General features: G+C 35.5%; 1 protein-coding gene across 1 annotated transcript in view; it reads right to left on the bottom strand.

The window, feature by feature from the left end:
• Window positions 1-182: 182 nt before the first annotated feature.
• LOC144976742 (uncharacterized) overlaps window positions 183-14,224 on the bottom strand; it is a 14,211-nt gene continuing 169 nt past the window's right edge. The window contains exons 2-8 of the mRNA XM_078921116.1: window positions 10,355-10,524; window positions 9,036-9,135; window positions 8,248-8,396; window positions 7,231-7,327; window positions 6,495-6,653; window positions 5,330-5,400; window positions 183-4,799 (exon numbers count right to left, since the gene is read on the bottom strand). Of these exons, the coding sequence (XP_078777242.1) occupies window positions 4,241-4,799; window positions 5,330-5,400; window positions 6,495-6,653; window positions 7,231-7,327; window positions 8,248-8,396; window positions 9,036-9,135; window positions 10,355-10,518 (1,299 nt within the window). The 5' untranslated portion in view covers window positions 10,519-10,524 and the 3' untranslated portion in view covers window positions 183-4,240. The remainder of the gene's footprint in view (window positions 4,800-5,329; window positions 5,401-6,494; window positions 6,654-7,230; window positions 7,328-8,247; window positions 8,397-9,035; window positions 9,136-10,354; window positions 10,525-14,224) is intronic.

Raw genomic sequence — 14,224 nt, 5'->3', positions numbered from 1 at the left:
TTAAGAATGCATGTCAGGTCCTGCCTTCAGAAAAAAAAAAAAAGGAGAAGAAAATTGCTCAAGTTTGCATTACTTATTACATTCTGAATCACTGGATCTATACGAAGCACTCAAGGTACTGGAAGATTGAGAGATGTGTGATGGAGTCTGCAGGAAACACTGAAACTAGCCTCAATCCAAAATTTGATATCGTCAATAATTTTGATTTTATTTTTCAACCCATGAATAAAGCAAATAATAGTCAATCTCTCCAAATTAAAAAAAACAAAACAAAAAAAAAAAACAAACAAACCGTATATATTTATCTTAGAACTATTTCAAAATTAACAAGTGTTTCCATTCAATGCTTGATTTAGTTAACCATTAAAAAACTTCTTGATAGATCAAATTATTACAAGTGTGCATGACACTGCCGTCTTGGTTTTGCCTGCTATACACGTGTAAAAAAGTAGGATTTTCTTTGTTTTAACACCGCTTCCCAATCGAAATCTTGAAAGTCATCATTTAAAGCTTGTAGACAGATTGTATAAACACCAGGCATACGATAGATAATAAAAATTTGTCAATACTCTTGACAGAGATGCGCCAAGGGAAAGGAAATTAAAGAAGATTAACACAATTCCATCACCATTCAGAAACAAAATGAAATAAGTAAAGTCTTCAAGCCTTTCTGGTAAGGGAGCTGATGGAAGTCTACAAACCAAAGCCTTGGTAATTCAATGATTTACTTTTACTCCAAGACAACTTCTCAAATCAGCATGAATCAAAATTTCATGAAAAGCTGTAACTTGGATTTCCTTTGCAACCAAAATTGAATGTTAAAGAATTCTTTGGTTGTTCTTTTAGTGTGTGAAGAAAAGAAAAGTTATTTCTCTCCTAATGAATTTTTTTGTGACAATTTTGTTGCGTTTTGAATTATTCTCTTTTAGTTTTTCATTTTTGACAACAAGTACTGACTAGATAGTTTGTATTACATTCCGTTGGTGCAGGGTAATCATTCCAGTTGTAAAACAACCAGCCAAGAAAAATCTGAGGTCACTGTGATTCAAAGATGATGTAAACATTCTGTCTTTAGCAAAAAGGAAGAACTTGTAAAATCAGATGAAGGCAATTGGTATTTGACATTAGTGGAGAAACCAATTAATTTTACAACGTTTTTACGGATATATTAATTTGATTGGATTTAGGACAATGTAAAACGTGCTATGCCCCAAATGCAAACATGTAGATTGGCAATTACAAATATCACCATTAACCCTTCATAACCTTATTGAAATGTATGTGTTTATTCCTTCATTCATTTGTTTGTTTCTTGCCTTTATTTTATTTACAAACTTGATTTCTTTTCGAGAGAATTACTGTTTTATGTCAGGACAGCTGACCATGGTCTTTTGTTGTAAGGCCAAAGAATATTACCTTACAAATTATCAATGACATCATTCGCAGTCAGAGAAATGAGAGATGACTGGCTGGGAGAGTAAACAACATACAACAATCCATACTGTCTCTCTTCTCCTGGCATTTTGAATATGAACAAAACTGGTGGCAAATAGTTCAAAGGGCCTTCAAAGGTTGTTGGCAGGAAACGGTTGTGAGTTCTGGTTTCAAGGACAAGTGATTTAAAGAAATCAGTGACAGGCATGACATGTGTAACTGTCTCTCAGGATCAACCTCAATATCAGTGACAATTTGGAGGCCCATGCTGAAAGAAGATAAAAACAAAAATAAAAGCTAGCTTACAGTTCTCCCATGACCCTTCAAAAGTTGTTGCCAACAAAAAGTTGCAAATTCGACTCACAAAGACAAATGATTCAAAGGAATCAGAGACCATGATGACATGTGTAAAAATGCTGCAGGCAAACCGATACCAGCCATGTGGCTAGATAGTTCGAGGAAACATTGAAAAGTTTGTCAAATCCTTTCCAACAGTGCCAAATTGATATGCCAAGAAAGAGGATGGAAGAACAACACATTGATAGCTTGGTAGGTTTAAGGATGTATTCTTGTACAAACGTAAAAAAAATAAAAAATTATTAAAAAATCGTTCTTACATCTTGAACCCTCCATTACAAAACTTAAACATGCGTGTAATGACTTGAGCTCTTGGGCCTTCAAAAGTAGTTATATGCAAAAGGTTGCAAGTTCCTTCAATGACAAGCAATTTGAATGAATCAATGACCGTCATGGCATTGTAAATATTGCAAGCAAACCCATGCATCTCACGGGTATAGTGAAAAGGAAAAATAAATAATCTGTCAAATCTATTTTTACAGAGCCAGAGGGATCTACCAAGAGAAAGGCTGGAAAGAAAATACGCTTAACATTGGGTGATTGAGTGGGATGTTTGTGGCACGGAACTGTGAAGTCTAATTCAGAAGAGAAACCTTTCCCGTTCGTTTTCCTGTAACTGAATCTTTTTCTGGGCATTGACTTTGTGTGTATTATCACAAGTCTTACAATAACACCAACTGGCCTATCTTGGAGCATGTAGTAAACGTTGAAGTCTTGCCTCTGTTAACCCCTCTGAAATGGGAGAACCGATTGCTACAACACACACTTGTCGGTGGTAAAGGTGGTATCATGTCTTTGAATGCAGAATGAATTTTAACATCAAAAATTTAAATTCTTGCTGACCTCAAGACTGGAATATTTTGTCTTCAAGAGAAACACAAAGAAATGACACCTGACATCAGAGGCATACACCTGATTATTCAACACAGCAATCCAGTCCATGGATCTACCATATAAGCACGAGACAAGTCCACCATCTTGAATGGAAATCCTGAGGATGGAGAGTAGATATCTGAACATCATCTCTGTATACAAGCCACCACCGGTCCCGCTCACATGGCCCGATATAGATTTTTAACACCAGAAATCTTTAGTCATGAAATACTACGCCATAGCACCACCTGGGGCTATAGTAAAAACGACAAATGGCGATGCAATAGAAGATTGAGCCCTTAAATATTACCTGACATTATTGCATAATGCTAAAGAAAACCCTCCTTCTGTAGCTCAAGATGGAAAAGACGATAGAACCCAGATTTGATATTTGTATCCTCTAAGCAGCTCAACAACATTGAAAAAACTGTCACAACTACACTTGTGACACAAATGAAATGTAACTCATATCATTCACAACAGGTACCATAAACCATTTACCAGTTATATTCATGACATCTCCACTGAAATGTCGATAAAACCACAACAAGGGACCTCCTGTCCACTATGGAAGCTCTCATACCTGGGTACCAAGTGACTGCAGATTGGGACTGGTGTTACATTTTTACCTCCTCCACAACCACAGAAGTGGGACAAGATGATGCATAAGATATTGTTTGCAAAAATGATAGAGAAAGCACGCTTGGAGATCTATAAAGAACAAAGAAAGGAAGAGAGGAAGAGAAAATGACTGGAAAGAGCTGTCATCAGAGTAGAGGACAAAGGCAAGGTAATATCTAATCAACCTTTTCTTATTTTCAGTTACCATCAAAATAAAACAAATCAAAAACGAAGCAAAAACAGCCCATTTCATGATGTAAATCAACAGACCTACTGCTGATTACTCGAACCCGAAAGGGTTAAAATGCACAATGAAATCATATTAAAACAAATTGATCTTTAAAAAAAATTGAAACCTAAAAAATTTGATTCTGATGATAAAAAAAATTTCTGAAAATAGCTGCCTTGCAAGTTGTGATTGTTATTATTTTTTTTCTGGAACGTGGATATATCTGTATATGCACTAATTTTACCTCACTACACTAATAGTAGTAATCTAATTGACATTCTCTTGAAACATGCTAATTTGTTGAAAATGACAACAATTTACTGTAAACAATTTAAATACCTCCTCTTTTTTTTTGTGGTACTGTTGTCTTATAAGACCTCACAAACTGTTGTTGATTTCATGCATGAGACATTTGATCACTTTAACGATATATAAAATGTCTATATTGTTATATATAATGTATGTATTTTATAAAACAACTAGAAATAACTAGAGGTTTGGGAGAAATCATGATTTTAGCACATGCTAAAACAAAACATATGATTTCGACATACCGTACACAAGTTATCCATTTGGAAGAAAATATTGATAATCAAAATTTTCAACAGAGTTGGCTTTGGTACCCTTAACATGTGTCAAAAAAGAGAAACAAATCGTCTCTTTTTATATTGGAATATTCAAAACAACAGCTGCCACAGAGTTTAAGCTTTTCTGTAAAGTGTAAAATCAATCATTTCTGTCATCCGTGCCACTTGGCAAGGAAAACAATGAAGAAGATAACAGGTTAATTGACAACTGAGATTGTTTTTTGCTGGACTGTGATTGCTTCATAGTGAACTGTGATTGTGGTGAAGACTTTGCTGAAGATAACATTGACGAAGATATCTTTGCTGAAGATGACATTGATGAAGGTATCTTTGCTGAAGATGACAGTGATGAAGATTTCTTTGTTGAAGATGGCATTGACGAAGGTATCTTTGCTGAAGATGACAGTGGTGAAGATATCTTTGTTGAAGATGGCATTGGTGAAGATATCTTTGTTGAAGATATCTTTGATGAAGGCGGTGACACTGATGAAGATGATACCGGTGGAGATGGCATAGATGAGGATAACATTGACGTTGGGGACATTGACGATGATATCTTTGATGAAGATGACACTGATGAAGATAACATTGGTTGAGATGACAATGATTTTGATGAACTTGATCTCCCCTTTGTACAGCTGGACTCCTTCTGCTTGTTCTTCTTTGCAAACTCCAATTCAGCAATTTGTTTTTTCATTCTGAGGACATAGAAAATTATGAATCATACAGTTGGAAATTGAGATTGAAAATCAAAATTCCTGCAGTTAAAAAAACCCGAAAGTGTTCCAAAAGGAGAATGATACTGGTTATATGGTCTTGTGGTATGAAATGAAACTCGTCTTCGGATTGGAACGTCCTGCGTTCAAGTCCCACTCTAAGCAGCGCACAGTTGAGTCCTTGGAAAAGGCTAATTACTCACATTCTCTCACTGTACTCAGGTGTAAAATGAGTATCTGACTAAAAAAATGTGTAAATGACAGGTGTCATGTCTCGTCCTACATGTTAGGTGTTGCTGCTAGCAAGGGATCCCCTGTAAAGTGCTTTGAGCATGTGGATATTGCGCTATATAAAAACTCAAGTGTGCTTTCATTTTTGTAGGTTCATGTTCTGAGAGATAGAGATAGAGAGAGAGAGAGAGAGAGAGAGAGAGAGAGAGAGAGAGAGAGAGAGAGAGAGAGAGAGAGAGAGAGAGAGAGAGACAAAGAGAGAGAGAGAGATATTTAGTTACCTGCCAATGACTTCAGTTTTCCTTTTATCCACCTCATAGAATGTCATTCTTGTAATTTCTTGTAATGAATACTGGAAAAAAAAATATATTAAAACATAAGCTACAATTTACAGTACAATGTTGCGCCAATAAATTCGAACACAAATCATGCAGCTCTTAACAATGGGGAAGCAAAAAGTGAAAATTTTTGGCTGCAGCCCATTCCTCCTCCCCAAAGAAAACAAAAATCAACCCAATTCCCAACTTAGTAAGTTACACGTTAAAACTTACAACTCTAGGAGATCATAAAAGATTAAAACACAGAGAAAGGGCCTAAACAATAAGGAAAACTTCAGAGGAATATGATTCTTCTTGTGACAAAAGTCAAGCAATATTTAACATGATCAGTTGCTGGATGGCTGACAGTGATTTGGAAAATGCTGGTCCAAACATTGTGTCCTTGGGTAAGACACATTACATACATTGCTTCACGGAACTCAGATGTGAATGAGTACCTGACAACAGGAAGTGACAGATATTGTAAGGATGTTAGTTCCACAGCGACTATGTAGTCTTATGGTATGACACTCGTCTTCGGACTGCTCCGGGATTTGAGTCCCGCTCTGAGCAGCCCATAGTTGAGTCCTTGGAAAATCCTGTCACCCTCACACTCTTTCCACTGCACTCAAGGTGTAAAACGGGTACCTGGCCAGAAATAGTATTGTCTTTGTTGATAATCTTAACAGGCACCAGGTCTCATCTTTCACGTCAAGGGTTGCTCGGATCTTTTGTAAAACACTTTGAGTTTGTGGATATTGTGTTATATAAAAGCTCATTTTTAAAGCCAGGTACTCATTCCTGAGTTGAATGGGGTAATGCAACCAAGTGCCCTACCCAAAAACATAATACAGAGGTCACCGCCATTGACGTGACCACCTATGTGATTGCTTGAATTAGTGGCAAACGAGACGTAATTTGGCATTTCCATTGGCACCAGATGCTATGCATTTATGTAAAATACTCACAAAATCAACCAGTTAAATTAAACATACCAACACACAAAACTCTGGGTATCCTTTATAATCTGATTGACATCATTTCGTGAGAACTAATCACTAATAGGCTGTCAAAAAATAATAACAAAGAGAAGAGTGACGTCAACTCTGTTCCTTCTATTTCTCCCTACCTTTTGGATACTTGCTGACTGGCGAAAGTAAATCCCTCCTTCGTCAGAGGCGTAAATAGGATGGAGATTGAGAAAATATCCTAAGCCTTTGTTTTCCTTCTTGTTTGGATCCCAGGGTAGAATACTCACTTCAATCACGTATTCCGATGACAAAGTGCCCTACAAAAAGAAGAAACATATTTTTAAAAACTAAGCAATAAAAGTAAGGCTTTATCCCAATGGCAAAAAGCACTACAAGAAGTAGAAATATGTTTTTAAAAAACAAAATAAAAGTAAGGCTTTATCCCAATGACAAGCGAGTAGAAATATATTTTTAAAAAGACAAAAAATAAAAGTAAGGCTCGTTCCCGATTGCTCTGGCTTTAGAAGCAAAGGGACTGAGATTGATCCTGGGTGAATTAGAGATCAATTTATAACCCCACTCTTCACCCAGCAGTGACTGGGTAGCTGGGTCTGTCACATATGGGGAAAGTACTTTCCGATAATCTAGTCTTAACCAAAGGGAAGCAAGTAATCACTGTTATCCATTTCACGCAATAGAAATCGAAATAAACTCCAACGCAATAGGCTTTACTTTTCAAACGTCACAATATCCAATAAATGAGATCAAAGCGCTATACAAGGGGTCACTGATAGGTTGTTTTTTCAGTGAAATGAACTGGATGAGTAATGGCGAGTACCATCATTTGGAGGAATACTGAGATTTTGATAAACGTTGAAAAGGAAAGGTACATACGTTTTTGTATCGTGCTAAATTCTCTTGGTCACACCAACAGTATTTGGAGTCACGGTAGGTGTGTTTCAATTTTTTTAGTTCCGGATCAATATGCTCCCTGGAAAAAAATAAAATAAATAAAATTAATAACATCCATTGCACAGCAAAAGTGGGTTTTAAATGAAGATGTTATGGTGGTGGTGGTGATGATGATGATGACGATGGTTGTTGTGGCTGTGAATGTGGTGGCATGATAAAATACTGTCAAAATGGGGAAAATGGTTGTACTAATCAGGGAAATTGGTAATGAGAGCAAATATCAGGAATTTCCCAGATAAAATTGTGAAAGTTGGCATTTCTAGAATGTTAACCTATATTTTACATTACTTTACTGATCCCTGTCATCAGCTGAAGTTGGTCGATGTTATAAATATGTGTCAGAGCATGACATAATCAGTCGGAAGGTGAAAATTTTGGATTTGCATTATTTTTCTTCATTTTCTGAAAGAATATGCGCCCGTTATTTGAAGTAAATCTGGTGATTTATGGTCAGATGTATGGGAAAGGTAACCAGCAACTTTTCTCAAATTTCATACTTTTTCAACTTGACTAGTTAAAAAAAAATATTTAGAAGTGAAATTAAGTCTTCATATTTCCTGAAGATGTATAAAAGGGTGATTAATGACAAGAACTAATTTTTGATAAAAATTGACCTTCTAACTAAACTTGGCAATATCTCAGTTTAAACCTTTTCAACGACTAATTATGTCATTCACTGTAAGATATATTGATTCCATGCATTTAGCTGAAATGCTCACAACATCCACCAGCCAGAAAAACGTACAAACACACAAAACCATGTGTCACCTTAAACAATTATAGTCAGATTGATATTATCTAGCGAGAACACATATCACCAAAATGGCTGTCTAAATACAATAACAAAAAGCTGAGCGACATTAAGTTCGTTCCTTCTTTATAGCTCTCTGGACCAGAAAATGAAGTAATAAAAGACTAGCATTAAATATCCATACTCACTTTGCTTTGAAAGCAAGCATTTCTTTGCATTGCTCTTCGGGGATAGACGATCCAAATACAGGAACGAATCTGATTTTGTAACGACTAGAAGGCACAGGTGGAGTGAAACGTCCCATAAGGTCTTGCAAAGCACCAACAATATGCTCTTTCTGTGGAAAAATATAGAGAGAACTTTTACACTTAAGCCCATAGTGAAATACGTATGAAAATTTTAATTTTTAAAAATCACATCATGACCTTTATTAAATTCTGAATGACTCAATTAATGAAAAAATTATTCACCTTTAAAAATCTGATGCATGCATAATAAAAAGAGTCCATCAGAGCGATAAGGCTCATAGAGCTGGAGTTTATCCTTGTTTTTATAGCATGAAACTGATAACAGCAGTTGTATTGCTTTCTATCCTTTGGATAGGACACTAGCCTATCACAAAGTACTTTCCACCTGATCTAACAGACCCAACTACCAAATCACTGCTGAGTAGACAGGAGGTTCAAAAAAAAATCCCAACCCGGGATTGATCTCAGCGCCTTGCGTGTGAAGTGAGTGCCTTACCAACTGAGTTATCAGGATTGCCTGATGCATATACAAACAAACACTCTACCTTGTTGAAAATCAAAGGCAAACCACTCTATGTGTCATAATTTACTAACAATCATGCCTTCCCTCTCTCTCTAACTCTTTCACTTTAATTACTTATAGAGCCATTCACAACATTATTTTAAAATGTTCAAATTATTCAAAAGGATGTTAATTTTAAGAAAATGAAAACAACGAAAAAACTTACTTGAAAATGTGTAAGAGCTAAACCATGCACTACCCCGTCATTGATAACACCACAATATACAGTCCCTCCTTGACCAGTGTTTAGAAATGCACATAAATTTCTGAGGACAGAAACGTTAATAAATAAGATGTGTTGAACAGTGTAGCCTTTGTGTAGTGAGAATAACATTGTTTGTTTTTGTTTTTAAGGGTTTTACGGCGCTTGCAACACATTTAGGTTATATCAGCGCCAGTAAAAAGGAAGAAAATGGGATAGTGAAAAGTTCTAGAATTACAATTAAAGCACCCAAGAAAAAGTAAGACAAAGGGGAATTGAGAACAAATAGGGATCAGATGTAGATTCCAAGAGCATACCACCAATGTACTTAGTTTGAAATCACCTACAAGTCTCATCCAGACACAAGCACAAAATCCAACAAAGAGGAACACACTCAAATGCTTACATTATACATTTAAAATAAAAATAATAATACATAACAGAGAGATGATTTATAAGGAAAAAAATATCATCTCCCAAAACAATAACTATGCATTTGACTGTTTCCCTCCCAGCTAGGATTCCGGCCAGTGCCAGGACAAAACCAAGTAATCTCATTCCTAGACAAAGACAGAAAGCATGTTGGATAACAGATATAAGGGGATAGAAGACACAGTATGTACCTCCCTGCCCGCTAAGGGAGGAGAATAACATTACAGTGGTCACCATTTTAATCAATCCAATTAATCAAAATCTGATTCTCCTCTGAGTTTCTACAACTGTATGCACTAGGTTGCATGTCTGATATTATTATTGGTCCATCTAAGAATCATTTACTATTTAAAAATTCTTTTGGGCTCTTCTTTTGACAGCATAAGATAAGCATGGAAAAAGGATTAAGAATCTTGTCTAACCATTGTCTGGATAATAAAAATAATAATGGGTACATATAGATCACGCCAACATCTCAAGCAATGTACTACCACTATTATTATTATTATTATTATTATTATTATTATTACTATTATTATTGATTATCATTATAATTATAATTATCTACATTTTTGATTCCAATCAGTAAAAGTTATAAAGTCATATGAGACATTCCATCAAAATGGTGATTTAGAATTGAATGAAATCAAAAGTATGAGACTTGTATTACGTCTTTATGCTTTACTCAGGGGAATGAAAATAAATTTTCTTAAAGAGACAAAAAATAAAATTTTAAAGTTCTGGTGGTAATCTTTTCATATTATGTGTATCACAAAGTCGTAATACTGTTTTAGGGCAATGGATAACATAAATATTATATATATAATATTTAAAAATAAAAGAAAATCAACCTTGAAATGGGTTTGCGACTTGGTCTACCACTTTCATCTTTCATCAATGCCCAAGGTGGAATTTCTTCCATACAGAAATTTCTGTGTCCTTTGAACTCGTGTGTCATGTCTTCTTCAAATGGCAAATGACTGAAACGCACATAATATTTGGCTGACTGTGCCATTTTAATCTGTTGAGGATAAAACGTGGGAAACAAGATTTAAAGGGGGGAAACATTCCACTGTGTGAATCTTGGACATAGTCCGATAAAAAATAACAGTTAGTCCCTCAAAACCACAAGGGCCATGGAACCCAGGTTACAGGGGTAGAGATAGATTCTCACCAAAAAAAAAAAAAAAATCAGCTAAATTCATTAAGCTGCTCTAGCTTACGAGAAAAAAAACTAACAAAATCCAGCAAATAGGAAAAAGAAAATCATCTAAATTCATTAAGCTGCTCAAGTTGATAAAAAACAAACAAGCAAGTTTCCACCAAATCTCTGTATCCCAGAACGGAGTGTCTACGTACACGGTAATTTTGGCAGTTTAGTGAGCAGCAACAGTGAGAGTCAAATTATGACTCAACTCGCCCATAAGAAAGTTATGACTGGAAATTACGTTCGCTTTTACTAAAAGTTTTAGAGGGGTTCAATTAAAGATGCATAACTTTGTTATAAAGAGGAATATCGCAGATATTTTGGTATCATAATCATTATTTTCGTTACCGGGCACCTAGCCTCAGGATCTACGTACACGGTAACATTTATACAACGTAACCTTGAATTAGACCTGCATGTGAGTCCTGACCAAATTGTCTGAACGTTTTCACACATATCGCCTTACCGGATCTTGTATTTCGTAACTCAGTACTTAGTCATATATACATTTTCTTTTGGATTGTCCTACCGAATATATTTATTTTAAAATGTTAAAAAGTACCAAAAATTTATAGGGAGAAGGGACAGCATGGAGGTAGAGTGGTAGTTTGATATTTTTTCAAAAATAAAAATCAATAATAATTTTTTTTACATAGACAGATAGGCATTTAAAACGATGATAAACGGTTCCAAAGTTATGATGATTTTACTACTCTAAACTTACTCTTACAAAAAGCTAAAAATTGATTGAGAATTCCCCCAATGGACAGCCTCTCGATAAGGTGACTACTGATTAAAACGGGATTTTAGCATAGAAAAAAAGAGGGTTGGTCACTTGTGGTCAACATTAAACATACTGCACTGTCTTCAATCTTTATGAAATTTGATATAGACATAGACAAATGAATTATCTAGATGCCTTCTCTTTTATTTTTTTGCTATCTCAATTTTGAAAAAGATTTCAAAAGTTTTAAAATGACGTTATTTTTATCAAATTATAATTTTTGATACAATATGTCAACATTGATTTCTATCACATCAAAAGAAATCTTGATCTCTGCCCTTAAAACGATACCAGAGCCGTTCATATACTGTGAAAAATAATGCAACAGTGATTATGTGAAATTGTGTTATTCAAATTTTAACCCAAAGTTGAGCTTCACTTGTCCAATGGCTAATCGGCACCTGTCTACCTACAGACTGGAATCAGTTTCAGGTAGGGCTAGGGTTGAGTGAGTTAAGAAATCTTGTGAAGCTTAGAGAGAGGACGAGTCTCTGTCTCAGCAGTGAAAACAGCCGCAACAACTGAGTTGTTTTTTTTTCTTTTTTTTTTCTCTTGTGTTACTCACTTTGACTTTGAGAATGCCTCTTTATGACAGGAATGATTTTTCAATGCCACCGTAATCGGACCCCCCCCCCCCCCCACAGTAATTGATCTTATCTCTAAAGAGCAATAACCATCCCAATCATTAGACTTTAATCCACTGGCAAAAAAAATACAAAATGCAGCACCCGGCTGTGCTGGCTTTCTCACGTACTCCGAAAGAAAATCATCGGTGCAGTCTTTCTCTTCCAGATCCCATTATAGATTTCGAAAACCATTCTCAACTGACTTCAGATCCGACGAACGGTCAAAGAATTGTTCAGGATGATAACAAAAAAAAAATGTAAAATATACGACAAATCCAGAAAGTTGATTGATAGAGCGAATAAAATTGAAATGTAGCAACAAACAAGTTACTTGAATGGAATACCGAAAGTATGAAAACGAAAATTAACGAACTGCGCAAGCTCGTTTATATCGACACACTTCTCGTTTTTCAGACAGTGAAGAGTTGCGATCAAATCCGAGACTAACGAAGTTTCCCGATAATTGCCGAACGAGCGTAACGAGGGCTTGAGAGTGCCGACAATATTGTCGGCAATCCGACGCCCATTCGTCGGCACTTGACTGCTCGAGTTGGAGATCGCCGACACTCCGACAGACGTCACTCGCAATCAGATTACTTTAGCAATAAAAAAAATAAGTGATTCAGGAGATCGCAACGACCGTGATTGTCGGAAAACCGACAATTGTCGGCACACATGCATGTCTATTGAATCTCGCCTTTAATTAACTTTAATGGGTTAAATTGTATTGTTTGATTTTCAAAAATAACACACACAAACACACATACAGAGCGAGGTCTATCCATAGCTTGTATTGTGGTGGCAAACCAGTTACCAGAGTTACTGTGTACGTAGATCCTGAGGCTAGGTGCCGGGTTACCGTGTACGTAGACACTGCCATCCCAGAATAATGAAATATGTTGGATTAAATGGACCATTTCAATTCGTAGTGTTTTTATGCACCTCTGTTGACGGTGTATCTTAACGGATCGTTTTTATACACCGCCTTCACGTATGCCCATCCCACCCAATTTAATCAGCGATATTGTGGTTCTGTACTTGGACATGACGAAAGTTATATTGTGACATCTGTAGGATGTTTTTGTTAATAAATTGATATAAAAATAAAAATAATTTTAAAAATCGAAATATAAAACCAGAAAATAGAAGTTGCATTGAAGGTAAAATAATGTGTTTTAGTTTTAGAAAGACCTTATTAAATGTGATGAACAGTCAAGTGGCTCAGTAGCGCAGTGGACAAGCTGTCAGACTCTAACCTTGAAAGTACCGGGTTCGATTCCAATTGTAGACATTTTTTAAAAAAAAATTCACTTTGATTTTGTTTGCTTTTTTTTTCTTGCTTTTTTTTTTTTTCAGAAACTTATTATCATGATTTTAAAAAACTTCGATTTTAATTTTCTAAAATTATTTAATTATTTGAGATCAATATTTGTGTGCCATGTTTCTTTTTACTTTTGATTTTTTAAATTATTGATATCATTCTTTAATTTATTATCATTGTATTAACGTACAGCATGCTAAACACAATCTAAAACTATTTGAGCCTCATGGACGTTTGCAGCAACATTTTCATTAATTTACCATCGCTGCCAACGGAGGTGCATAAAAACGGGGTGCGTTTTTGTACACCTCCAACGGAGGTGCATAAAAACGCCACCATTTCAATTGCTTGATTCATTGATATCCCAAATATAATAACGCCAATCTTTCACAAAGTTCTCCCTAATACATTTAACAGAGACTCAGATCGTCCTTCTTAACCACGAGGGCCCATGGAACCCAGGTTATAGGGGTAGGAATTGGATTGATGATTCTCACCCAACAACAGCTAAAATTAAAATAAGCCCGCCATGAGTGAGTCTTTAATAAAAAAAAACGAACCAAAAACAACAACAAAAAACCCAACAATACAACAACAAAACGGTAAATAAGAATAAGAGCATAAACATTTTTAAAAAAACATTTACTAAATGTAAATCTCTTCATTTCAGATAATGTTGGAGTTGGATGAAATGAAATGGACAGTTTCAGTTTCAATTTCTTGACTCATTGAAATTGATCATTGATAACCTAACACTAACTCACTAACTATAACTATAACAAC

The sequence above is a fragment of the Berghia stephanieae genome, chromosome 7, assembly GCF_034508935.2.
Source record: "Berghia stephanieae isolate SIO BIC M18660-M18661 chromosome 7, UCSD_Bste_1.3, whole genome shotgun sequence".
Classification (NCBI taxonomy): Eukaryota; Metazoa; Mollusca; class Gastropoda; order Nudibranchia; family Aeolidiidae; genus Berghia; species Berghia stephanieae.
Note: the sequence above shows the minus strand (reverse complement) of the source record. Positions and strands in the feature narration are given on the sequence as shown.